The sequence below is a fragment of the Myxine glutinosa genome, chromosome 1, assembly GCF_964187855.1.
Source record: "Myxine glutinosa chromosome 1, kmMyxGlut1.1, whole genome shotgun sequence".
Classification (NCBI taxonomy): Eukaryota; Metazoa; Chordata; class Myxini; order Myxiniformes; family Myxinidae; genus Myxine; species Myxine glutinosa.
Genome location: NC_136261.1, coordinates 91,374,592 through 91,400,489, shown reverse-complemented (window position 1 = coordinate 91,400,489; position 25,898 = coordinate 91,374,592). Strand labels below are relative to the sequence as shown.

The 25,898-nt window shown below is 48.6% G+C and overlaps 1 protein-coding gene across 1 annotated transcript in view; it reads right to left on the bottom strand.

The window, feature by feature from the left end:
* Positions 1-25,898, bottom strand: part of LOC137426162 (rho GTPase-activating protein 6) — a 226,238-nt gene that overhangs the window by 32,142 nt on the left and 168,198 nt on the right. Inside the window, exons 7-9 of the mRNA XM_068114854.2 lie at positions 21,336-21,391; positions 17,981-18,131; positions 15,842-15,978 (exon numbers count right to left, since the gene is read on the bottom strand). Coding sequence (XP_067970955.1) covers positions 15,842-15,978; positions 17,981-18,131; positions 21,336-21,391 — 344 coding nt within the window. The remainder of the gene's footprint in view (positions 1-15,841; positions 15,979-17,980; positions 18,132-21,335; positions 21,392-25,898) is intronic.

Genomic DNA, 25,898 nt, shown 5'->3' with positions numbered 1-25,898 from the left:
AGTGTATATCGTGAGGCCACGCCTCTCTCCCGGGCGTGGCCCACCCCCACTTGGTGTGCGGGGTGATGTCACCACGTCAGTGCTTTCGTGTCTGCCACACGCGCCCCCCCAGAATCCCCACGCACCTGAAGGGTCAGTTTGCGGGGCAAACGGATGACCCGGCCGGATCGCCCCCTGGCGAACGGCGGAGTCTGGGATGCAGGGATGCCATCTGGGATGCCTCCGGCTGCCCCTGGGATGGGTGCAGGACCGGGGGGCGGCATGGCGGCGGGGCTGGGCGGTGCCGGGGGTCCGCCCGCAAGGGGGCGGCTCCGACGCGGGGGTCGGGCCACTGGCGGTGGATGGTCCACGTCGAGGTGGGCCGGCTTGAGGCGGTCCACAGAAACGCGGTCAGGAGTACCGTCGATGTCCAGGGTGAAGTGCTTCACCCTGGTCTCCAGCACGCGGAAAGGCCCGTCATACGGGGGCCGCAGTGGTGTCCGGTGGGCATCGTGGCGGACAAAGACGTACTCCGCCGTGCGAAGCTCCGGGGCGACGTGCGCCGGTGGGTGCCCGTGGCGTGCCGTTGGCACCGGGGGCGAACCTCTGGGCGGTCTCCTGCAGAGCAGAGCGCTGCTGTGCCGCGGACCATGGTGCCGTGGAGTCGGGGAGGAACTCGCCCGGCACCCACAGCGGTTGCCCGAAGACCAACTCCGACGCGGATGCACGCAGGTCCTCCTTGGGCGCCGTCCGGAGGCCCAGCAGGACCCAGGGGAGCCTGTCGACCCAGCCGCCGTCGCGGAGGGTGGCCCGGAGCGCGGCCTTCAATGAGCGGTGAAATCGCTCACACAGGCCGTTAGCCTGGGGGTGGTAGGCCATGGTTCGGTGCAGCTGGACCCCAAGCCCCTGCGCGACCGCCCCCCAGAGCTCCGAGGTGAACTGGGGGCCACGGTCGGACGAGATGTCTGAGGGGGCGCCGAACCGGGTGACCCAGGTGGCGATGAAAGCCTGCGCGACGTCCGCCGCCATCGTCGACGCCAAGGGCACGGCCTCCGGCCACCGGGTGGTGCGGTCCACCATGGTGAGGACGTGAGTGAAACCCCGCGAGGGGGGCAGAGGTCCCACCAGGTCCACGTGGACGTGGTCAAACCGGCGTTCCGGCACCGTAAACGGGGCCAATGGGGCCTGGGTGTGCCGGTGCACCTTGGCGCGCTGGCACACGAGGCACGTCCTGGCCCAGCCGCGGACGGCCTTCCGGAGGCCATGCCAGACGAATTTGTCGGCGATCAACCTTTGGGAGGCCCTCGAGCCCGGGTGGGACAGGCCGTGGATGGCGTCAAACACCTGGCGCTGCCAGCCCGCGGGCACGATGGGGCGAGGCCGCCCGAGGGAGACGTCGCACAAGAGGGCTGCGACCGCGCCGTCGAATGGCACCTCGGTGACGCGGAGGCCCATGATGGCGGTCCGCAAGGCCTGGACGTCGGGGTCAGCGGCCTGGTCCGCTGCCATCCGGGCATAGTCGATGCCGAGGTGGACTGCGTGGGCGACAGCCCGGGAAAGGCAATCCGCCACCGGGTTGTCCTTCCCCGCGACGTGCCGGATGTCCGTCATGTACTCAGACACGGCCGAGAGGTGACGCTGCTGCCGGCCGACCACGGCTCGGTGACCTTGCCCATCGCGAAGACCAGCAGCTTGTGGTCGACGAAGGCCGTGAATGCACGGCCCTCGAGCAGATGGCGGAAGTGCCTGACCGCCAAGTGAAGCCCGAGCAACTCGCGGTCGAACGTACTGTAACGGCGTTCGGGCGAGCGAAGCTGCCGGCTAAAGAACGCCAGCGGTTGCCAAGCTCCACGCACCCATTGCTCGTGCACCGCTCCCACCGCGTAGTCCGAGGCGTCGGTGGTGAGGGCGATCGGCGCATCGGGCGCCGGGTGCGCGAGCATGGTGGCGTTAGCCAAGGCGAGCTTCGCGCCCGTGAACGCCGCGTCCATCTGCTCAGTCCAGGTGACGTCGCCTTTGCCCGGCTTACCTCGGAGAGCTTCGTGCAGGGGGCGGAGGAGCTGGGCGATATGGGGCAGGAACAGATGGTAAAAGTTCACCATGCCCAGGAACTCCTGCAGCCCCCTGATCGTACGGGGGCGCGGAAACCCCTCACCGCCTCCACCTTGGCCGGAAGGGGGACGGCTCCGTGCCTGGTGATGCAGTGCCCCAGAAAATCGAGTTCGGCGATGCTGAACCGGCACTTTGCGGGGTTCACAATCAGGCCATGCTGGCCCAGGCGTTCGAAGAGCGTGCGGAGGTGGTGTAGGTGCTCTTCGCGGGACGCGCTGGCGACGAGGATATCGTCCAGGTAGACGTATACAAAATCCAAGTCGCGCAGGACGCTGTCCATCAGCCGCTGGAACGCCTGAGCCGCATTTTTCAGACCGAAGGGCATCCGCAGGAATTCGAAGAGTCCGAACGGCGTGATGACCGCCGTCTTCGGGACGTACTGCGGCCTGACGGGGACCTGATGGTAACCGCGTATGCGGTCCACCTTCGAGAAGAAGGACATGCCCGCCAAACGGGCGGAAAAGTCCTGAATGTGGGGGACGGGGTAGCGGTCGGGGGTGGTGGCGTCATTGAGATGGCGATAGTCCCCGCACGGTCGCCATCCCCCACCGGGCTTCGGCACGATGTGCAGCGGCGATGCCCAAGCACTCTCCGAGCGCCGAACGATGCTGAGTCGCTCCAGGGTAGCGAACGCCGCTTTTGCTACCGCCAGCTTCGTCGGCTCGAGGCGGCGTGCCCGGGCGTAGACCGGTGGCCCGACGGTGGGGATGTGATGGGCCACCCCGTGCTTTATGGCCCCCGCCGAGAAGGTGGGCCGCTTGAGGGCCGGGAAGCCGGCGAGGAGGCGGGTGAATTCGTCCGCTGCCGGAAGCGTACAGATCAACGTGGCGGGAACCGAACCGTTCAGCAAGCCGCTTGGCAAGCCACTCGGTGAGCTGCTCAGTGGGCTGCTCGACGAGCTGGGCAGTGCACAAGCGAGCGAGCTGAACGTCTCGGCCTGGACAAGACGTCTGTGCTTTATGTCGACCAGGAGCCCATTTGCGCACAGGAAGTCCGCGCCAAGCAGTGCCATGGGCACGTCGGCGGTGACGAATGACCATCGGAAAACCTGCCCTCCGAACCTCAGAGAGAGGCAGCGTTTTCCGGTACGCGTCCCGTTTGCGGCAAGCAGCGCGGGGCCCCCGCCCGCGGCGTGCTTGTCCGGCGTACCGGCAGGAACGACACTCACCTGCGCTCCTGCGTCGCACAGGTAACGGCGCCCGGATAAGGTGTCCGTGATGAACAGCAGGCTGTTCGAACGGCCGGCGCTCATTGCCACTATTGAGCGCCGGCCCGGGCGTTTCCCGACCTGTCGAAGGAGCATGGCGGATGACACTGTCGAGCCTCGTGGCCGAACCTGGCGTGGAACCGGCACCAGGTGGTGGAGCTGGAGGAGCGCGGCTGGCTCCGCCAGGCCGGTGGAGCCGGCGGTTTTCCCCATGGTGGCGGTTTCCACCGCGGCGGTGGGCGGGGCGTGGCGGCGGCCACGAGGTGCGTATCAGCATGCTGTGTATGCTGTGGAAGCTGATGCTGTGGATCAGCATCGGCCTCGGGATCCACGAGGTGGGCCGCACCGACTCTCGCCCGCGTGTCCGAAGCCGCGAAGTACCTGTCCGCCACGGCGGCCAATGCTCGGGGTTCCGTTAGCACGGTCCCGGCCAACGCGAGGCGTACCTGTGCTGGAAGTTGGCGACGGAAAAGCGCCCAGAATAGAGAAGCAGGGGCTTCGTCGCCCAACAGTGACAGCATATGGTCCATTCGGACCGACGGGCGCGTGTCGCCGAGCTCGGGGAGATCCAGGAGGCGGTCGGCCCGTGCGTCCTCCGTGAGGCCGAACGTGACTAGGAGCAGCCGCTTGAGTGCCTCGTACTTGTGGCCGTCCGGTGGGTGGCGAAGGACGGACACAACTCGAGCGGCCGTGCCGGGCCAGAGGGAGGCGACGACGTGGCAGTAGCGCGTGTCGTCGTCGGTGAGGCGCCGAAGCTGAAACTGGGCTTCGGCTTGGACGAACCAAACTTCGGCCTGGGCCTCCCAAAATTCGGGAAGTTTAACCGACATCGCGTTGTTGGCCATGGCAATGGCATCGTGTTTGGAAGGATCGCTACGGCAGATCCAACGTCGAGGGTCAACAGTAAAGCGCGGTATTACACGCGCTGCTTGTGAGCAAGGAGGAAGCGGACAACGCGGTAATTTGTAAGAGTCTTTATTCAAGAACTCACTGTAATACTGAGCTGCTCCGGGCTGCGCACCCAGTGTATATCGTGAGGCCACGCCTCTCTCCCGGGCGTGGCCCACCACCACTTGGTGTGCGGGGTGATGTCACCACGTCAGTGCTTTCGTGTCCGCGACATATATATATATATATATATTGTTACGGACGCGGTTAAAGATGTTATTTACCGAGCGGTTGGTATTACCGCGACCGAACAGTTATTCCCCGACTAATACCCGATTTGCCCCAAACTTTGGCCGGATCGCGCCACCGCTATTCAATCGGGAAAACTCTAAATCGACCGAATGCAAAGAGGAAAACGAAGGCAAAGAAAGGTTTGGAAATACTACTAAATTTATTTACTATTCACACACATAAGCAAAAAGACAGCAGTCACGTTTATTTACAAGCACATGAGACACAGGTGACACAGTGAAAATACTAGCTTATACAGACTTATTGTTACTACCCAGGGACAAGACAAAAGACAGACTACGAGCACACTTACACGGGGAATGATGATAGGGATGGCAGGTGGGTGGCTGGTGGATGGCTGGCGGGATAGGGAGGTCCAACTAGTTCTGCAGCTGATCGACTCGTGGGCAGCCGCCGCTCCTTCGCGGCCCTGCTCCAAACTGCCGTCCAGGCCTCACGCTGCTGTGGCTGCAGTTTTGGTGGCTCCAGCTGCAGCAAATGCAGTTTCAGTGGCTCGAGCTGCAGCAAGTGCAGTTTCGGTGGCTCGAGCTGCAGTGAGTGCAGTTTCGTTGGCTCGAGCTGCAGTTAAACCCTGGACTTCTTCTCGTCTCTCTGTCGTCAAAGCTCATCTCCCTTGTCTGCCACTTGGGAAACGCCCTGCCGTGGGTTATATAGGCCCCACCCCTCAACCTTCGCGAACCTCCTCGATGTTTCTTTCCACACCCTCTCAAAGTCCAACCCCTTGTTCGTGGTTGGTTGAGTGGGGCTGACTCACTCCTCCCCTCTATGACGAGGTGGGGACCCACCTTTCTTCCCCAACCCTGCCTCGTGGTCAATGGCGGCAATTGGAGCGGAGGTAGTTTCCAATCGACGAAAAGGGGGAATGGAGGCTTTGGGAATGGGAATGAAGGGAATCTATCTCTTTCACTTGGTGCAATGGAGTACTTCTATTAATGGGAGACACAGCCTTACCCTAAAACACAGAATAAGATATAACTATCGAACAGGGGTATTCTATGATTGGCTGACGTGTATGCTTGTGGACTAATTATGGGACGCCCTTTTGACCTTTACACAGCTCCGGAGGCAGGAGGCGCAGAATAACCAATAATAATAACAATAAAGCACACAATCAAAAAAAACAGTCCTCATATCCGCAACACTGCACCCTCCTCCTCTTAGGCACGTCCCGGGTCTACAACTTTTTATTTAGTGTGACACGTAGGTGTAGTTCCCTCTACTTTTAACCTGACCCTGAGTGCAACAGTTTTTATTACATAAATAAATGTGTCCCACTGCTCCATTGCACCCTGCCTAACAGACTTACGCCCACAGTTAACCGAATTGCGGAATGGTCTTCAAACTACACACTGACGGTGGGGAGCATTATTTACAATGACTCTGCTTTTATTTACAAAACTAACCCAGGACCTGTAATTGTTCTTTCTGGGGGGAGACAGTCTGCTCTGCATCAATGCACCATGAAAGCACACAAAAACGCACCAACACACCCTCAAGCACCAATCGGTGCAGTCACCATAGTTCATCAGTGTTCAATGCATGTTCAATAATAAAAATAAATCAACAACCCCTAACCCTGCAGGTGGTCTCTTGCTCTTCGGCTCCCTCTGCTGGCTATTATTATTTGTTCTTCCAGATGTTGTCTGTCTTTCATTTTCTTACTGGCGGCCTATTTGCAATAAAGTGTGCCCAATGTGTCCTTTTTATTTATTTTATTTATGGCCCACAGGGCCGACTACGTGTGGTTCACCTGTGGGGCATCGGTGCCCTGTGGCCAAGGTCCGCCAGCAAGATTTCGGGCCCTCATGGCCGGTTCCAGCAGAGGGGCCATGCCCCAACCCATGGGGTCCATAAGTGGTGCTCCGCCACAGACATGTGGTCCATAATGTGGTGCATCGATGCAGACAGCTGGTTCTGGGAATTCCGGGCGCACAATGGAGGACTCACGCACGCTCCCCTCGGCGCGCAATGGGTCATGTGGGAGACAAAAGGGGGAAGACAAATGAGCGAGGGGTAAGGTCACAAGGGTACACATCAATAAGGCAATGCAAGGCGAAATGCGTACGGAGGGCGAAATGAGGAAGCTCGTCCCTACCGTACGTCACCCCCCCCCCCCTGTCACCTACACTACCCTTGCCCTTACCCCATGTGTACAAAATCTACACATTACAAATTCGTCACTACTGTCACGTCTTCCCCATATTTCCCTTAGACCAAATTCGTCACCACCATCCCACTATTCAAAATTTGCCATCATCAATTCATCATCAATCCTCATAAGGAGGAAGAGATGGAACACAAAGCACAATGTCACACCCACATCATGATGCGTCTCACAATCCAAAACATTTGCACATAAAAATAATTACCAACCTGGCGTGGTGTGGAGGTACGTCATCTCAGGTGAGTGGATGTAGATGGTGCGAGGAGATTCTTCATCCTAACTATCCTCTAAATGACTTTAACACACTTTACACTACCCGGGGTCTTTCCCTGCCAATTCATTGGCCACTTACACTATGGGTTCTAATAACCAATTCCCATTGACCAAACTGTGGTGCTTCTCAATTTGGGGTCTCACTCCCCCGATTCATCTCCCGGTGCCCTTGCACAATTTCTGGGCTGTGACGTGTAGCTCTCCCAGCAGGTCTACCCACCTGCACACCTCCACCACTGCAGTTGCCACCCGAGCTTACCTAGCTCCTCACCCTAACCTAACTAACTGGGGAAGGCCCCTCCTGGCTCTGTCACCCCACTCGGTGCCCTCTGGCACTGGGCTACCCGGGTTCGTCCTCCGGATCCTCGGGCCCCATCCACAACAACTACTATCGGCTCCCAGAGCCCACCTGCGGCCTCACCTGGCCGACATCCTCACAGTGGTGGAGTGCCCAAACCAACTACACACACTAACAGGCTACACGCCCAGCCATTTCCACAACACTAATGCACCCATCCAAATACCATTCTCTCACCCGCACCACAGATGCCAATATCCAACCACAATTTACCTATACCCTCTACCTAACACTTACACTGCCCGCCCCGGGTATTCGTGATGGGGGTCCACTCTTCCCCCATTCACACCTTCGCACCATCCACTCCACTCCACAATTTTCCACCATACTCACTCCACGACCATCCATTCCAAGACTCCAGATATTCCACACTACCATTTATTCCACATAGCCACATACACCTGTTGTTGCACACCTGTGCAATCACCTGGTGCCACCTGCACCCTCCTTCCTTCCTGGACCATTTGGTCATCACAATACACATCACTTTCTCTCCCTCATACACTGCTCCACACACCTGTTCAGTTGCACACCTGTGCAATCACACCTGTTCAATCACACCTGTTCAATCCTCACACACATGGCATCATCTCAGCTAACTACTCCCCTCTGAAACTTGCGCTTCCCAGTCGCCCCTTTAAACTATTGCGCTCCCACGTCATTATCATCCACTCTACTCTACCTGCGTCCCCACTACAGGTGTCATTGTCACTAACTAATCTTAACGTTACCTAATGTCATCTTCTAGGGCCCTACACACAATATCCTAACCCACCCGGGCTAGTTTTCACTGCCATAAACCCCATAAATCTAGTGCTCCTTTGCCCCCCCTTTTGTGGGGGGATGGTGGACTGCCCATCCCACCACATCGGGGAGGTCCCACTATCAATTTTGCTCACCAAATTTCAACAAATCAAAAATTTGCCAATCATCTGCCAATCACCGTACCAATCATCAAATTTTGCCTTTTTCTAATTTTGGGTCCAAAACACTAACCTCATCACCCGTCTACTTATTAGATCCTCTCGGTGTGCCAATTCATGTCTACAGCCCGGCTTCGTACAGCCGAGCAATGAACGCGGGTTCTTTGGTGCCAGCGGCTGGATGCGTCCGGCACTCGGTGCAGGGACGGGGGCTTACCCGTGCCGAGATCCCACGCACCACCTCGGCGCGGAGCCATCCAATTGCCCGATCTCGACCTGCCGGAACGTCTCAATAAAAAGTGGTCGCCATGACGACCCTTCCTATCGGGCTGCCCGCTCCGCCTAGTGGAGCACGGATGCGGCCGTTCCAAGCGAGGCCCAGCGTGGATCGCGTACGGCGGTCCTTTCGAACCCGCCGTGGCTCGGATCCCCGCTGGTTCTCGCGGCACGCGAAACTGCCCGACGAGCACCGAGGGCCCGATTCGGCTAAGAGTCGCTCCAACCGCTAACCCGGTTACCGTCGATGCCTCACCTGCATGCTTACACGCATACGCTACCCCTTTCTTGCTCATACATCCAGCTATTCCCATGCTCCTTGTCATTGCACCTTCTCTTCCACACCCAGGTACACTCATTCCGCTCACAGACTTGGTCACACACCTGACCACCGAACACCTTTTCACACACTCATCACTCGCACACCTCACCAACACACCTCTTCGCGCCCCCTCCTCGGTCACCTCCTCTGTGACAATCACAGGTGTGCTCTCACTCGCACACCCAACCACGTGCCTCATGACCAACTCAAGTGTGCATTCCCACACACGCTCTACCATTCCAGGTGTGCATCCTTCCATTCCAGGTGTACATCCTCGCTCACCTGTCACAACCAACTCACGCCCCGTGTCACTCTCACTACTTTCACCACCACTCTTGACAGCGCACTCACCCTTACTCTCGACAGCGCACTCTTTCCTCATGCCCCTGTCCGTTACACACCTTTCTCGCGCACACTCTCCCGTTACACCCTCTGTAACACTCACCACAGGCATGCATTCTCCCTCACTCTTGACAGCGCACTCTTTCCTCATGCACCCGTCCGTTACACACCTTTCTCGCGCATCCTCTTGCGCACACTCTCCCGTTACTTCCTCTGTAACTCTCCTCACTACACGCTTCCATGTGCTCCCTCGCACACGCGCTACAACCAACTCACTCTCGACGGCACACTCACTCCTCGGCACGCACTTTTTCCTCACACACCCCATGGTCGGACATTCTCGCACACCTCTTTTTTCGCACACCAGACCTGTCGCACACTTCACCAACGGCCTCTCACGAACACCCGGGTCCACAACAACCCCCAAGCCGACTGAAGCTCCCCTCACATCATGTACATTTCCACGTATATCGCCACTCACCTTGGGACCTCTTCGTCGCACCTCTTCTGCCACCTGCAAACTCTTTATTTGGTTAGTGAGCAGCACATCATGAGTTGAGCACCGACCTTGTACCAATTCCATCACCTCCTCCTGGATTTCTCTTTTAGTTTCCCTTCGTCTCTTCTTAATTTCACTCACCCCTTCTTCCACCTCCTCTAATTTTTCCTTTACTTCCTTCATCTCCCGGTGCGCCCCCTCTATCTCTTCCTCTAACGCCACTTTGACCGTTTCTATGTGCGTCCTCACCTCTCGGTCCTTCGTCTTCATTACTTCTGTCACCTCTTCCAACTTCTTCGTCAACCCCTCATGTACCATCTGACATTCCTTCTGTGTCGCTATTAATTCGTTTTTAATGTCTTTTTGTGTCGCTTTTAACCCCCCGATTATTGCCGTGTTCTTTTCCACTTGGTCCACTAGTTCCTTTTGTCCCACTGTCAGCTGTTCTACTCCCTTCATCAGACCCTCTATTCCCCCTTGTAACCTCGCCGTATTATTTCTCACCTCTTTCTCTATATGCTTTTCGCCTCGCTTTACCTCCTCGCGTACCCCCGAGACCTCTTCACTTACACCTCGTCATATCTCCTCCTTCATCTCCTCCATCTGGTTCCCCATCTATTCGATTTCCCGGGCGGATTGCTCCCCTATTTCCCGCAATTTGGCTTCCATCCTATTTTCTAACCCCATTAACCCATTTTTCACCCCCTCTAACTGATTCTCCTGGGCAGCCATTCTATTTTCCACCCCCGTTAACCCATTCTTTACCTCTTTTATTCCGTTGTCTAACCCCTCAAATTTAGCTTCTAGCCGTTCCCCCATTTCTCCCATTTTGCCCCCCATTTCGCCCCCCATTACCCCCATACTGTGTTTCAAACCTCCAATTTGGTCTCCCATTCGGCCCTCCAATTGCTCACTCTGAGCCCTCATTTGGTTCCCCATTTGCTCACTATTCTTTTCCATAAGGGCCTTCATTTGTATCATGAAAAGATTCAAATCCACCGGTGGCGCTGCTACGGTCGCGGGCGCGGCAAAATTTTGTGCCGCTACACCAACGTGCGCGAGGACGCCATTTTGCGCGTCTGATACCCCCTCAACCACATCGCCAATGTTCTCCTCCTCCCTTTCCTCCACATACATTTCCCCGAGGTCCTGGGTCGATTCCACCCCGTTTATCTCTAGCTCACCCACCGGCATTCGATCGCCTTGACCAGCCATGGCGCGATTTCAAAATTCGGGTTTTTCTTTAAAACACAAATTTCCAGCAGCTTGTAATTTTGAGCGCATTAAGCGCGCTTCGGGTCCGTATCTCACTCCCCGACACCAATTGTTACGGTAATAACACAATTGGTGTCCAAAATTTGGGCTAAATAAATTTAGTCCCAGGTTCGAATCCCAACTCCTGACTACCAATTGTTACGGACGCGATTAAAGATGTTATTTACCGAGCGGTTGGTATTACCGCGACCGAACAGTTATTCCCCGACTAATACCTGATTTGCCCCAAACTTTGGCCGGATCGCGCCACCGCTATTCAATCGGGAAAACTCTAAAGCGACCGAATGCAAAGAGGAAAACGAAGGCAAAGAAAGGTTTGGAAATACTACTAAATTTATTTACTATTCACACACATAAGCAAAAAGACAGCAGTCACGTTTATTTATAAGCACATGAGACGCAGGTGACACAGTGAAAATACTAGCTTATACAGACTTATTGTTACTACCCAGGGACAAGACAAAAGACAGACTACGAGCACACTTACACGGGGAATGATGATAGGGATGGCAGGTGGGTGGCTGGTGGATGGCTGGCAGAATAGGGAGGTCCAACTAGTTCTGCAGCTGATCGACTCATGGGCAGCCGCCGCTCCTTCGCGGCCCTGCTCCAAACTGCCGTCCAGGCCTCACGCTGCTGTGGCTGCAGTTTCGGTGGCTCCAGCTGCAGCAAATGCAGTTTCAGTGGCTCGAGCTGTAGCAAGTGCAGTTTCGGTGGCTCGAGCTGCAGTGAGTGCAGTTTCGGTGGCTCGAGCTGCAGTTCAACCCTGGACTTCTTCTCGTCTCTGTCGTCAAAGCTCATCTCCCTTGTCTGCCACTTGGGAAACGCCCTGCCGTGGGTTACATAGGCCCCACCCCTCAACCTTCGCGAACCTCCTCGATGTTTCTTTCCACACCCTCTCCAAGTCCAACCCCTTGTTCGTGGTTGGTTGAGTGGGGCTGACTCACTCCTCCCCTCTATGACGAGGTGGGGACCCGCCTTTCTTCCCCAACCCTGCCTCGTGGTCAATGGCGGCAATTGGAGCGGAGGTAGTTTCCAATCGACGAAAAGGGGGAATGGAAGTTTTGGGAATGGGAATGAAGGGAATCTATCTCTTTCACTTGGTGCAATGGAGTACTTCTATTAATGGGAGACACAGCCTTACCCTAAAACACAGAATAAGAAATAAGATATAACTATCGAACAGGGGTATTCTATGATTGGCTGACGTGTATGCTTGTGGACTAATTATGGGACGCCCTTTTGACCTTTACACAGCTCCGGAGGCAGGAGGCGCAGAATAACCAATAATAATAATAATAATAAAGCACACAATCAAAAGAAACAGTCCTCATATCCGCAACAATATATATATATATATATATATATATATATATATATATATATATATATAAATATATATATATATATATATATATATATATATATATATTCTGGTCTATTCTGAGATCGGTATATTTATGAACGAACATATTAATAAAATTACTCCTTTGCAAGACATCCCCTTCACACTCAACCTTTTCGTTCATCCCCTGGTTGAATCCAGTCGTTGTTCGATCCACTGTCAGTTTGTTACCTTCTACTCTGTGACGCATTGCTTTTCCACGAACCTCAAATCATACGAGTTCCCTGATAATAAACTTCAATACAAGAGGAGGCCAATCGGCCCAGCACGCCTGCACAATGCTTTCCAACCTATGGTTGTTTGTCCGTGTTCTATCCATTTTAAATGCTTGGCGTTAAGCAAGAAAGTAGCACGTGCCATTTAAAAAGTTTTTGGTATGGCTCAGCCGGGGTTTGAACAGCCCACCTCCCAGACTCAGAGCCCCAGATTCAGAGTGAACGTTCTAGCCATTCATTACACCACAGAGACTAAAAATCCTAACTTTCCAGAGAAAACAAGACGTAAGTTTGAAGTTGAATGATATAATTACCCTCGCCAGAGGAGAGGGTATTGCATTTGAGTCAGTTTGTCTGTTTGTATGTCCGCACAGAATAAATATGATTTTCTCTGCAACTGTTGGACCGATTGACTGGAAATTTTCACCATAGGTGCAACTCCTCCTGTATAATTTTTTAATGATAATTATGACGTCATCTTGGTCACGTTGTACTGGCGCCATCTTGGAAAAACCGAAAACCTTTGCACCTCTACATCTTCAAAAGCACTGAATAGAAAAAATTCAGACACAGCTCATTGTAAAGAACTCTTCATGGGGAATAACATATGTTAATGATGATGTCATAGGTGCCTCCATTATGACGTCATAATTCGACAAGTACAAAACTTCATCCGATGAAGGTGAAATTTATTGAGTATTATCTATGGATAAATTGGTGGAGAAAAAATAACAATGATGACGTCCTCGGTCATGTGGTTCAGCCGCCATATTTGTTTCAACGCAAAAGCCTTAAAAAGCGCTAAAAACACATCCTGACAAGGGTCTACAATCTCTGATTGCTCTTTCTTATTTCAAATTGTCATAGAGTGTTGTGTGGAATTTTAATAAATGTAATGCAGGAGACTTGAGTCATCTCTTTCTTTCACACTCGCTGTTAAAACTAAATTGTGGGCCGTAAGGATTCATGGAAATAAGGCACCGTCTACTTGATTTAGTTTTAACATTGCAATTTGTAACTATTTCTGATGCCAGATACACTACATGGCCAAAAGTATGTGGACATCCGAAAATCACACTTGTATGTGATCATCGAACATCTCATTCCAAAATCATGGGCATTAATATAGAGTTGGTCCACCCTTTGCTGATATAACAGCCTCCTTTCTTCTGGGAAAGCTTTCCACTAGATGTTGGAACATTGCTGCGGGGATTTGCTTCAATTCATCCACAAGAGCATTACTGAGATCGGGCACTGATGTTGGGCGATTAGGCCTGCCTCGCAGTCGGCGTTCCCATTCCTCCCAAAGGTATTTGATGGGGTTGAGGTCAGGGCTCTGTGCAGGCCAGTCAAGTTCTTCTACAACGATCTCGACAAACCATATCTGTATGGACTTCGCTTCGTGCATGGGGGCATTGTCATGCTGAAACAGGAAAGGGCCTTCCCGAAACTGTTGCCACAAAGTTGGAAGCACACAATCGTCTAGAATGTCATTGTATGCTGTAGCGTTAAGATTTCCCTTCACTAGAACTAAGGGGCTGAGCCCGAACCATGAAAAACAGCCCCAGACCATTATTCCTCCTCCACAAAACTTTACAGTTGACACTATGCATTCGGGCAGGTAGCGTTCTCCTGGCATCCGCCAAACCCAGATTCATCCGTCGGACTGCCAGATGGTGAAGTGCGATTCATCACTCCGGATAACTCATTTCCACTGCTCCAGAGTCCAATGAAAACGAGCTTTACACCACTCCAGGCGATGCTTGGCATTGTGCATGGTGGTCTTAGGCTTGTGTGCGGCGGCTTGGCCATGGAAACTCATTTCATGAAGCTCCCGACGAACAGTTGTTGTGCTGACGTTGCTTCCAGAGGCAGTTTGGAACTCGGTAGTGAGTATTGCAACCGAGGACAGACGTTTTTACATGCTACGCACTTCAGCACTCGGCGGTCCCGTTCTGTGAGCTTGTGTGGCCTACCACTTCGCGGCTGAGCTGATGTTGCTCCTAGATGTTTGTACTTCACAATAGCAGCACTTACAGTTGATCAGGGCAGCTCTAGCAGGGCAGAAATTTGACGAACTGACTCTTTGGAAAGGTGGCATCCCATGACGGTGCCACGTTGAAAGTCACTGAGCTCTTCAGTATGGCCCATTCTACTGCCAATGTTTGTCTAAGGAGATTGCATGGCTGTGTGCTTGATTATATATACCTGTCAGCAATGAGTGTGGCTGAAACAGGCGAATCCACTAGAAGGGGTGTCCGCATACTTTTGGCCATGTAGTGTACCTTGTGCACATCTAATCTTTTGCTCATGCAGGGATTAATTTTTTTTTAGAAACTGGAGGGAAATGTTTTGCCTTTGGTTGGAAAACTGCCCGTTTTCTGCAGTACTGTGGGACCCCACTATTCGTGGGGGATACGTTCCTGGAAAATTCACAAATTGCGAAACCGTGAATAGCAGTGCATTGTTTCAATGCAAAAAGGGGAGATAGGTTCCTGAGTCACGAAAATCCACGAATAGAGGAAGAAACCGCGAAAGGCGAGGCAAAATTCGCGAATGGCGAGGCAAATTCTGAGAATGTCGACGATAATCCATGAAGGTCGATGAAAATCGCGGAAATGGCGAGGTAAATCCCACAAATGTCGATGAAAAACCATGAATGCATGCCGTGCCAGTTTCAATGGGGAAAAGGGAGACAGTTAATTGCACTAATAGATGCTGTGGAGTGTTTTCATTCTGTACAGTAACTCGCGGGGTTGACGTGTTATGCAGCTGGTGGAACATCCCGCGAAGCTCTCGATTATAGTGCGGCTAAAATTTGCGGCCACGAAAGCTATGAAAACGCAAAGCACACACCAGTGGATGCAGAAGCAGGTCATGCTCGTGGCTCGTAGATGTCTTTTTGCGTATGTCCAGCTGCTTTATGCATGGTTGGTGAAAGATGGGTTTTATACATGTATCAAACTAGCGGCTTGTGAATTATTTTTTTTGTGTGCCCCTGAAAAACCGCGAATTCGCAGAACACGGACTCGAATAGGGGGGGGGGAAACCGCAATTTCATGAAACATGGTCACGAATAGGAAAAAACCCCGCAAATTTGCGGGACACTTTTCCATGAGTAGAGAAACAGGATGCATTTTGTCACCCGCGAATATGCGGAACCTGCGAATAGCGGAACTGCGAATAGTGGTGTCCGACTGTATTTAGCAAATTGAAAACAAAAGAAATAGTGAGAGCAATTTTACCAACAAATAGGCACAGCATACTAAAAGTGTAAGTTCTTGTATGTACCTCTTTTCCGATTGTCTCAGCATGGTGGGCGACGCTAGTGAGTGTAGACAGTAACCGAAGCAGAGTACCCGCATGGCACGGGGGTAGGAGGCAGATGAGGAGACACAGAATATGCCTCCGCAATGCACTGTCCAATCCTAGAGGCAGAATTATCGCCCACCTAGCACAGAGTCCCAGTTTAAATGGCATTAACACTTCCTCAACAACATCAATGTCAGCTGGTCAATAACAGCAAAACAAGTTTCACGATAATTCTGACATCAATGTACAACAGTAAAGTGTACTTGTACCTTGATGACGAATTTCACAAATTATAATAACGTAAACCTTAAAGTTATAACAATGTAATCACTATTTCTAATTTAGTTTGGTTGACGTATATCTCCCTCTTGGTTCAACATTTCATTCATTCATTCATCTGATTGGATTGATATGTTGATGTCACTGATGACGTACTGTAGGGTTATGCAAGGAATAACAACAAGGAAGTTTGGCACAGGAGGATCAGGCCATTCAGCCCTTCATGCTTGCACTATATCAACACGAGGACCAGAAACTATAACCACTCACATGCAAGCTACCTACAGGTCCTGACAATATCCCCGTACTCCTCTATATCTATTGTTTCTAGGTACCTATCTATTTCCAAATTAAACTTATCTGCTTTTCCTGGTTACTGGAAGAACACTTGAATTCTGGGGAAATCTGGCAGGGAGGGGGACGGGTGAAGCAGAGAAAGGGTAAAGGATAATAAAGAAGTCACAAACTTGTCTGCAATGTGGAAGCAACAGGCCCAGAGATTTAGTTTTGTCATGGGAGATTCCCATGATTTTTAGAGCATTGTGGGATATGGATGAAATCAAGATGTGAAAGGTATGAGGCAGGGGTGTCAAAGGGGAGAGACAGAATGTGAGATTTGTCATACAAGATGTATTCCAAGTGTTAGACCACATTCTGATTCTGCCAAGGTCTAAAGAGTGGGATGAGGCTGCTACCTGCCTACCTGGAGGATGAGAGGCCAAAGATCAGAGATAAAGATGAGAAACAAAACTGGGCCTAAGATGCTGTCTTGGTGCACTCTGGCCCCTGCAATATTGAGAGGACATGAAAGGATTGCATTGATAGGCATTTGCTGATGAGGAGAGTGGAGCATGTCAGTAAGCTATGAGAGGAGGTGGCCTTGAATGCCATCGGCTGAGGGAATGGAGATCAAGGCAGGGTGCCAGGCTGTGTCAAATGCTCAATATTTGTTTAGAAAGATAGGTTCTCAGACAGGAGCTCAGGACCAACTGATGGTCCGAAGTCAAGCTGATAGAAAGAAAATAAAGATTTGATGTCAACTGCTATGATGGATGCCATGACTGTTTATAATTGGAAGCAATCTGATGGGCCTATAGTTTAAATAATCTGGTATTACACCTTTCTGTTTAAATGCAGTGATGTTTGCTGACATCCAGGTAGATGCAATGTGACCTCGAGCAAATGATAGGCTTAACGGAGCAGAAAGAGGGTATTGTTGGAGCAGAATAGCAGGTTTTCAGAATGTGGATGCAGATGCTGTCTGAACTTGTTGCAAAGTCTAGGGTTTCCAGAAACTTCCCTACGTTCCCAGGTGAAAAAGACTCATTTGGGTTTGTTGTATGACCAATGCATTTTGTCTTTGGGCCCAGCTGCTCGTACATGTGTTTGTTGTATGACCGCTCATCTTAACCCTATGGGCCAAAATGCATGTGCATTATTTTTGACAAGCTTTGGATAACCATGTACCATGGTCTTTGGACTTAATTGAATGTACTTTGTTGTAATGTTTGGATTTTTACACTTTTTATACCTAATAAAAAGTTTTTTCTCAACAGAAAAACACGTGTCCAAGACTGTTTCTTAAAATGCTTTTCCTTTATCTCTATACAATCCGTTCTATTTATTTTAACAAAATAATCACAATATCCTGATCAATCTGTCTATAAATAAAAGTTTATCACATATACTCATATTATTTCAAACTTATGCAGGATATAAAGGTCAAGAGATACTTCTGTCTGCATGAGAATGTCTCTCTGCATGTTTTTCTCTGTTTGATAAATCTGATTTTGAGTAAAGTGGAAGCTGAAATAATTCTTCAGATCTGTTATCTCTCACCTTGTGACGTAAGGAATGCTGGAGTGAGAGCTCGGGTAAGCAATGGATCAGGAAGAGAGCGCAAAAATTCCTTCAGCAGTGCAGCCACATCATGTACACTCGGAGAAGCAGCAAGTGGAGCCGGAAGCCCAGAATCGTATGCCTCTCTCAACTGTACACATTGTAAGAATTGGCACAACAATAATCATTATTCTATTGCTACTTCCTGTAATACGAGTATATGGCCATTGTTGGGGGTTTCAAAAAGTTGTAGGAACAAGAATGTAGCAATAGTCCAAGACGTAACTATACTAGTTCATCACTTGCCAACAATTTTTTTGTCAACATACAAATGCACGGGGCATTCATAAGGCTCTTGGAACAAGATACAATAGTCGAAGAAATGCCAAAATAATTCAAACGAAAAACTACAAATGATTATTTTCAAAAGTAAATTTATTGGAGGACTGTCTCTTGTTCTGAGAACTTTATGAACGCCACAGTAAGTTGCTGTTTTTTGTTTGTTTTGTTTTTACAGGTTCTTAGTGGACTTGCCACACACACATCTCACACACGTGGACATACAGACAATTACACGAGACACAACACAGGACTTTAGATGAGGCAAACAACCAGTGAGCTTGGGGGGAGTGCCATCACTTCCCAGGGGACTCTGGGTACCAGCGACAATGGCGACACTTTCTCACCACACTCAGTGGGGCATTTCCGAAGGAGGGATTTCCTCCTTCCCACGGATAACAACCTATGGGGATTGTTTAAGTCAGGTGAGTAAACTAAAAAGAAGAGCTCCCAAGAAAATGTGAAAAGTTTCTTGCAAGCAAACGCATAATCCTCATAGCACGTTCTTTATAAAAGCCATAAATAGTATAAATAGTTTATAAAAGCCATAAATACTATAAATAGTTTATAAAAGCCAGATGATAATTTGCGATAAAAGCAGCCCATATCGTTTTTTTAAATTTCATCGTCGTTACCATGAAAGTGATGCTATGATTCCTACGGGGGGGTGCTCAAATAAACTGAATAGCAAGTGTTTTAAAGGAACGCATTCTGGTGTAAACTAGGATTGTTTGCTTCAAATGATAACACATGACATGTTTGATGTTTTTAGTGTATATGCCATTGTTTTCAATGACGCAGAAAGACATTGCCAAATAAGGTTCAAGTGTTATGGGACAGTTAGACATTGTGTGAATTCTTGAAAATTGTTTGTGATGAGCAATCATTTTGTGGTGAGCTAATCAATCGGTACCAAATGTATTGGTGAAATTACTTGTGTGTATCATGGAATAACCATGGTATCACAAAGCACCAGCACAGAGAGTGTTTCATTGAATGCATGTTTGCCAATTTGGTATTGTCTTGTAATCCTTTTGTTTTAATAATAACCGATTTTTTAAATCTAATGCAATCAAATGTGATATGATCAACATATGAACCGTTTTGGCACTGTGAGGTGAAGAATTTATATTTAAATAATTTGCTACACATTCCTACTCTCCACCCTGTGCCATGAGGACATTTTCATCATATTCGCTCCACTGTAAACTACAGTGTCTGCAACTACCTTGTATCTCATTCAATTGCTCACACTAATCAAGCAAGCAGCCTGGAGGAACTGTCTGTAGGAGAAATTGGCGGTGAGATTGCATCTTCACTGAAATACAACTTTAGGTATACGCTTCAAGTGTCAACTCTAATACAAGGAACTTCAATGCAGGAGGAGGCCATTAGGCCTAATCAACCTTATGAAAATTCCGTACCTGGCCAGACTTCTGGCATCCCTGCTCCAAACCAGAGCTATGTTTTGATTCTCCACAAAAGGAGACTCAGTTTAATGTTCCATGAAAATTGAGGAACAATTGAATTTTTCCAAACTTCAGCATTGTCAGAGCTCACTAAGGTCCCCATGGCCATGGCTGGTTGGATCTAGGGATCTACAATATAATCCAGGATGATACATCTCTGTGTATGGAGTACACCAGAAGGTAGGAGGGATGTGTAACTGAGAAAAGAAGTAAAAATAATAAAAAGGGAACAGGAAGGATAGGGAATACACAAAAGAAAACCAAAGCATAGACAAAGACAAAAGAAAACCAAAACCAAAAGAGGCCGCTCAGCCCATCAAGCCCGTGTCATTTCCAAATTTCCAACAACTCAGGGACACAAAACTATGAAGATTATGTTAAAAGAATATTATTGTCCAAAAAGGAGAATGCACGTGACACACAAGGGTTAAATGTTGTCAAACGCGCCACCATTTTATCCTCTTTTTAGAGTGACTCAAGACTCACAGAAGAGCATGTACAACCATATATTACATGCAGGACAAGGACATTAAGACACAAGACAAGCAGAGCTGCATTCAATGTACATCACCCGATAACAAATAAATAAATAAATAACATATCTTCCAGAGTGCGACATTGCCAGAAGACATTGCCAGAGACATTGCCAAATAACAGGTGCTCTGATGATGCCACCGTGTAGCACATTGAGACTGAATTTGGAGGGAGCGATGTACAATAATTGATTGATTAATTGCATAATTAAAATAAATAAATAATAATCGTAAAATACTTAATTTCTTAATCAATTGTATAATAGCATACCTAAACCACGAGTGTTTCATTTGAATCTGTAACGTTTTGGAAATTAATTAACTTAGTAATTAATCAAACAAATAAATAAATAATCGACGAATTGATTAATCAATAAATCAAAAATATATTTTATAGCCAAATCACTTGGTCACTGTCATGTCCAAGCATCAGCTTCCGAGCTCAAAAGATGTCTGAAATATTGCACATATGAGAAAGGAAATAAATAAATAATTAATCAATTAATTGATGACTCAAAAAAAAAATTACGTTTTAGCCAAAGCACTTGTTCACTAGATGGTCGAATTTTAGCTTCCTCGGTCAAGGATGGCTGAGATACCGCACGGACAAACAAGACAAAAAAAAGGAAACAAACAAATAGAGTGAAAACTAAGTGCGCCCTTTCGGCCTTCGGCGCCCAGTGATGATGTGCAGCATCTGGAGATGTAATAGGGAGGGGCGGTGTACAATAACAGTGAACCCTCAACAAGAATTACAAGGACAAGAATAGCCAAGTGACAAATCAACACAGTTTCGAATACTAGATCCTGAGACTCCAGCATTATGAACGATGCTCAGATGGGAACGCCAAACAGGCAAACCCAAACGTTTTGTGGTGTGTGAGCCATCATTCCACTATCATTACAGGTCAGATCCCAGTCAAGTCAACAAGTGGCATGAAACTCAGGCTTTCAACAAAGAAACAACTTTACACATAAACACCATTTCAACTTTTCACACACGTTGAGCCTAACCTGCTTCACTCTCTTCCTTGAGCCACCCACTCGAAAGATGCCCTCCGTACATAGGCCTAGACAAAAAAATTATAGTTACTGTTTGTTAAACAATCTAGTGTGTTTGTTTTCTATAAAATGGACACTCATAACTTACACACAGCCACAAACATAAACACATTCTTTTGTTGCATAATATTTGCAAATCTGAAATATAATGATGAACTTGCATCAGCATTTTCGAGAATGAATAAATTAGCCACTTTCTGCATAATTCATTCACAACCATTTAAGCTTTTGTGCAGCATTTGTAGAAAGTTCATGATGAATATATAAAATATATAGAGTATACATTTATTTAATTTATTTTTATTACATCCAATGAGTCATCACCTCCGTCACAAAAGGTGGATGGAGGTTATGTTTTCACCCATGTCCGTTTGTTTGTTTGTCTGTTTTTGTGAATAGGATATCTCAAAAGGTTGGGGACAGATTCGGCTGAAATTTGCTGGAGAGTTTGGGTATGTGACAAGGACGAAATGCTTCGATTTTGGTGAAGATGCGGATCTGGATCTGAAATTTGGTGGAGAGGTTGGGTATGTGACAAGGACGAAATGATTAGATTTTGGTGAAGATCCGGATCTGGATCTGAAATTTGGTGGAGAGGTTGGGTATGTGACAAGGACGAAATGATTAGATTTTGGTGAAGATCCGGCTCTGGATCTGAAATTTGGTGGAGAGGTTGGGTATGTGACAAGGACGAAATGATTAGATTTTGGTGAAGATGCGGATCTGGATCTGAAATTTGGTGGAGAGGTTGGGTATGTGACAAGGACGAAATGATTAGATTTTGGTGAAGATCCGGCTCTGGATCTGAAATTTGGTGGAGAAGTTGGGTATGTGACAAGGACGAAATGATTAGATTTTGGTGAAGATGCGGATCTGGATCTGAAATTTGGTGGAGAGGTTGGGTATGTGACAAGGACGAAATTATTAGATTTTGGTGAAGATCCGGATCTGGATCTGAAATTTGGTGGAGAGGTTGGGTATGTGACAAGGACAAAATGATTAGATTTTGGTGAAGATGCGGATCTGGATCTGAAATTTGGTGGAGAGGTTGGGTATGTGACAAGGACGAAATGATTAGATTTTGGTGAAGATCCGGCTCTGGATCTGAAATTTGGTGGAGAGGTTGGGTATGTGACAAGGACGAAATGATTAGATTTTGGTGAAGATCCGGATCTGGATCTGAAATTTGGTGGAGAGGTTGGGTATGTGACAAGGACGAAATGATTAGATTTTGGTGAAGATCCGGATCTGGATCTGAAATTTGGTGGAGAGGTTGGGTATGTGACAAGGACGAAATGATTAGATTTTGGTGAAGATCCGGATCTGGATCTGAAATTTGGTGGAGAGGTTGGGTATGTGACAAGGACGAAATGATTAGATTTTGGTGAAGATCCGGATTTGGATCTGAAATTTGAAATTGATTCTTCACCATTGAGAGATAGGGCAAAAAACGATATATTCCACAACGATCTTGTACACAAAAAAAAAAAAAAAAAAAAAAAATCTTAAAAGATTTGGACGGATTCGGACGAACCTTAGTGGATAGGATGAGTGTGTGAATGAATGAATGATCGTTTTAAGGCCATTTTCCCCGCTGGAGCGGGGGTTAGCCTTGCGGGCCCCATGACAATCATGGTTCCCTGGTTGAGGCAATGTTTTTATGGCCGGATGCTCTTCCTGACGCCAACCCTTGGTCACGCTCTTACGAAGTGCAGGGATACAGTGTACCTATTCTAAATCGGGGTACACACCGTGATCATTCATCCCAGCAAGCTGGAGCTCAATTTGCCGACCTCAGAAGCATGACAGGCTGAGTCAGCCCCCCTGGCGTTAATTCAGCGATCGACCGGGATTCGAACCCAGGATCCTAGAATCCCAAGCCGGCACCCTAACCGCTAAGCCAACACCAGGCTCACCACCACAAACTGTGTGACAAGGAATAATTGATAAAAGTTTGGTGAAGATTAAAATCCGGATACGGATGAGATAAATTTTAAGTGATTCGTCACGATTGAGCGATAGGACTAAAACCGATATAGCATGATATCTCCAAAAGTTGTGGATGGATTCGGACGAAACTTAGTGGACAGGTTGTGTGTGTGACAATAACGAATCAATTAGACTTTGGTGAAGATCCGAATATGGATCCGGACCAGTAATTTATTAATTTTTTTAGGTGATTCTTCACCATTAAGATATGGGGCCAAAAACGATATATAGCAGGATATTTTAAAAAGTTATGGACGACTCATGACAAAACTTGGTGGATGAGTTGGTTAAGCAACAAGAACAAGCAGATAACATTTTGGTTTGACAGGTCTGATCAGGGAGATACAAAACGTAAACTGTTCAGTCTGGAGGAGGTATGCTCTCTACAGAGTGACGTTCTAGCTTTTTATGCTATAGATGAGTCCTTCAAGCCTAATGCATGTTAGAATCAGGAATGTACTGAAACGGTCTTTAGCAAGAACAAGATTGTAGTTTGAGCATATAATTTTTTATTTCCACTTCAAGCAAACAACGGGATTTTGTGGCGATTTGGCACAAAGACTTTGTTTGTTCTTCTTATTACCAAGAAAAGCCAATCGTAAGGCCTTTATAGTGGTGTTCAGATTGTGTCATGCCTCACAAAGACGTGTGGTAATGGCGAGACAAGCATGGACATGCACCTTGTGTCTGCTGTGCTAGGCAGGAGACACTGGTCATAACTGCAGCATACGGCTGTGGAGGCATTGCACAAAGTCATCTGGCATGTATATGATGGTGTACTTGATGGTGTCACCGACTCGCAAGGCTGTCATAGCAGTGGACCATAGACCAATTCTGACACCGTGCAGTTGAGGTCCTTTTTGAGCATGGAATGGAGTCCGAGAAGTAAAATCAGGGGTTTGTCTGCCCAATTGGGGCTGTCCAAATGGGCCCAGAGGGCCTCGGTAAGCTGCCCGTGAAAACATTTGACTGCAGGTGGTAAGTCATGGTCCTGTGTCGATCCGTACCAAGAAATTTGATCCGATACAAACTTTCAACACTCTGGAAATTGTTTTATACCCTTTCCCAGATCTATGCCTCCTCACAATTCTATCTGCGAGTTCTACGGACAGTTCCTTGGACTTCATGGAAGAGTTCCTGCTCTGACATGGACTGTCAACTGTGGGACCTTGTATAGAAAGGTGTGTCTCTTTCTAAATCATGTCCAATCAATTGAGTTGGCCACAGGTGGACTCCAATCAAGTTGTGGAGACATCTCAAGGAAGACCAAAGGAAATTGGGTGTACCTGGACTCAGTTTGGAGTGTCATAGCAAAGGGGTTGAACACTTACTGACTCAAGACATTTCAGATTTTAATTTCTAATTATTTTGTAAAAAAAATCCCCCCAAAAATTCCACTTTGACATTATGGGGTATTATGTGTAATTTCAATTAAATCCATTTTAAATTCAGGCTGTAACACAACAAAATGTGAAGAAGTCAAGGGGTGTGAATACTTTCTGAAGGCACTGTGTGTTCACAACCCAGACCATGACTCAAATGCATGTAATGTTACTGTTACAATGTTACTTTTGGGTCGTGATAGAGCTTTGCTAGGACCTTCTTGTTTGGTCATTTTGTGAAGGTGTGAAAATACTATGGATGTTTGATCTCCCCAAATTGATGACAGCACTGTGACATAATGTTTTGAATAAATGTTTTCTACAATTGTTCTTTGAAGCTCTTCATACTGTATGGGTGAGGGTACTATGACGTCAGCCTAACGTTGGGCAAATGTTGGATGGGAGCATTGGCCCAACGTTGGGTACACGCCCCCTACAACGTCTGATTAACGTTGGCCCAACGTTGGGCAAATGCCCCCTACCACGTCTGATTAACGTTGGCCCAACGGTGGGACAGCACTCCCTTCCAATGTCAACCCACTGTTGGCCCAACGGGGAAATATTAAGTCGGGCCAACCTTTTTTTGACGTTGGCCCAACGACGGGGATGACGGAGGCCCAACAACGGCTCAACATTGAAACAGTACTCCTTTCCAACGTCTGATTAACATTGGGCCAACACTTCATTCCAACATGTGACCAACGTCTGTCTAACGTTGGTCCAACGTTGTGCCACCCTCCCTTCAAAGGTCGGCCCCCATATAGTCGCCTGGGACTTAACTTCGTCGGGGCGATGTTGGCTCGGCTTTAGTTTTCGACGTTGGTCCAACGAAAATGCTGACGTTGCTCCAACGTTTGCCCAACGGTGTTGTGTTAGCTGGGTAGTTAGGCTGTTACCTTACCCGCTGCACTGTTGCATTTACTCTTCTGTATTGTTTCTGCTTTCCCTTAGTTGTTTATGCAATGACAACACACTCTCACTTGGCCTCGCAGTGTGATTTGCTGTCGATTTGTACGACATTAGGAATCATCATATGAAGACCACAGGAAGTGAATCAATGACAAATTGGGAAATCACTCCAAAACAAACGGTCAGCATAATCCATATAACCTAAACCATGACACAATTAAACATTTCCATTCCT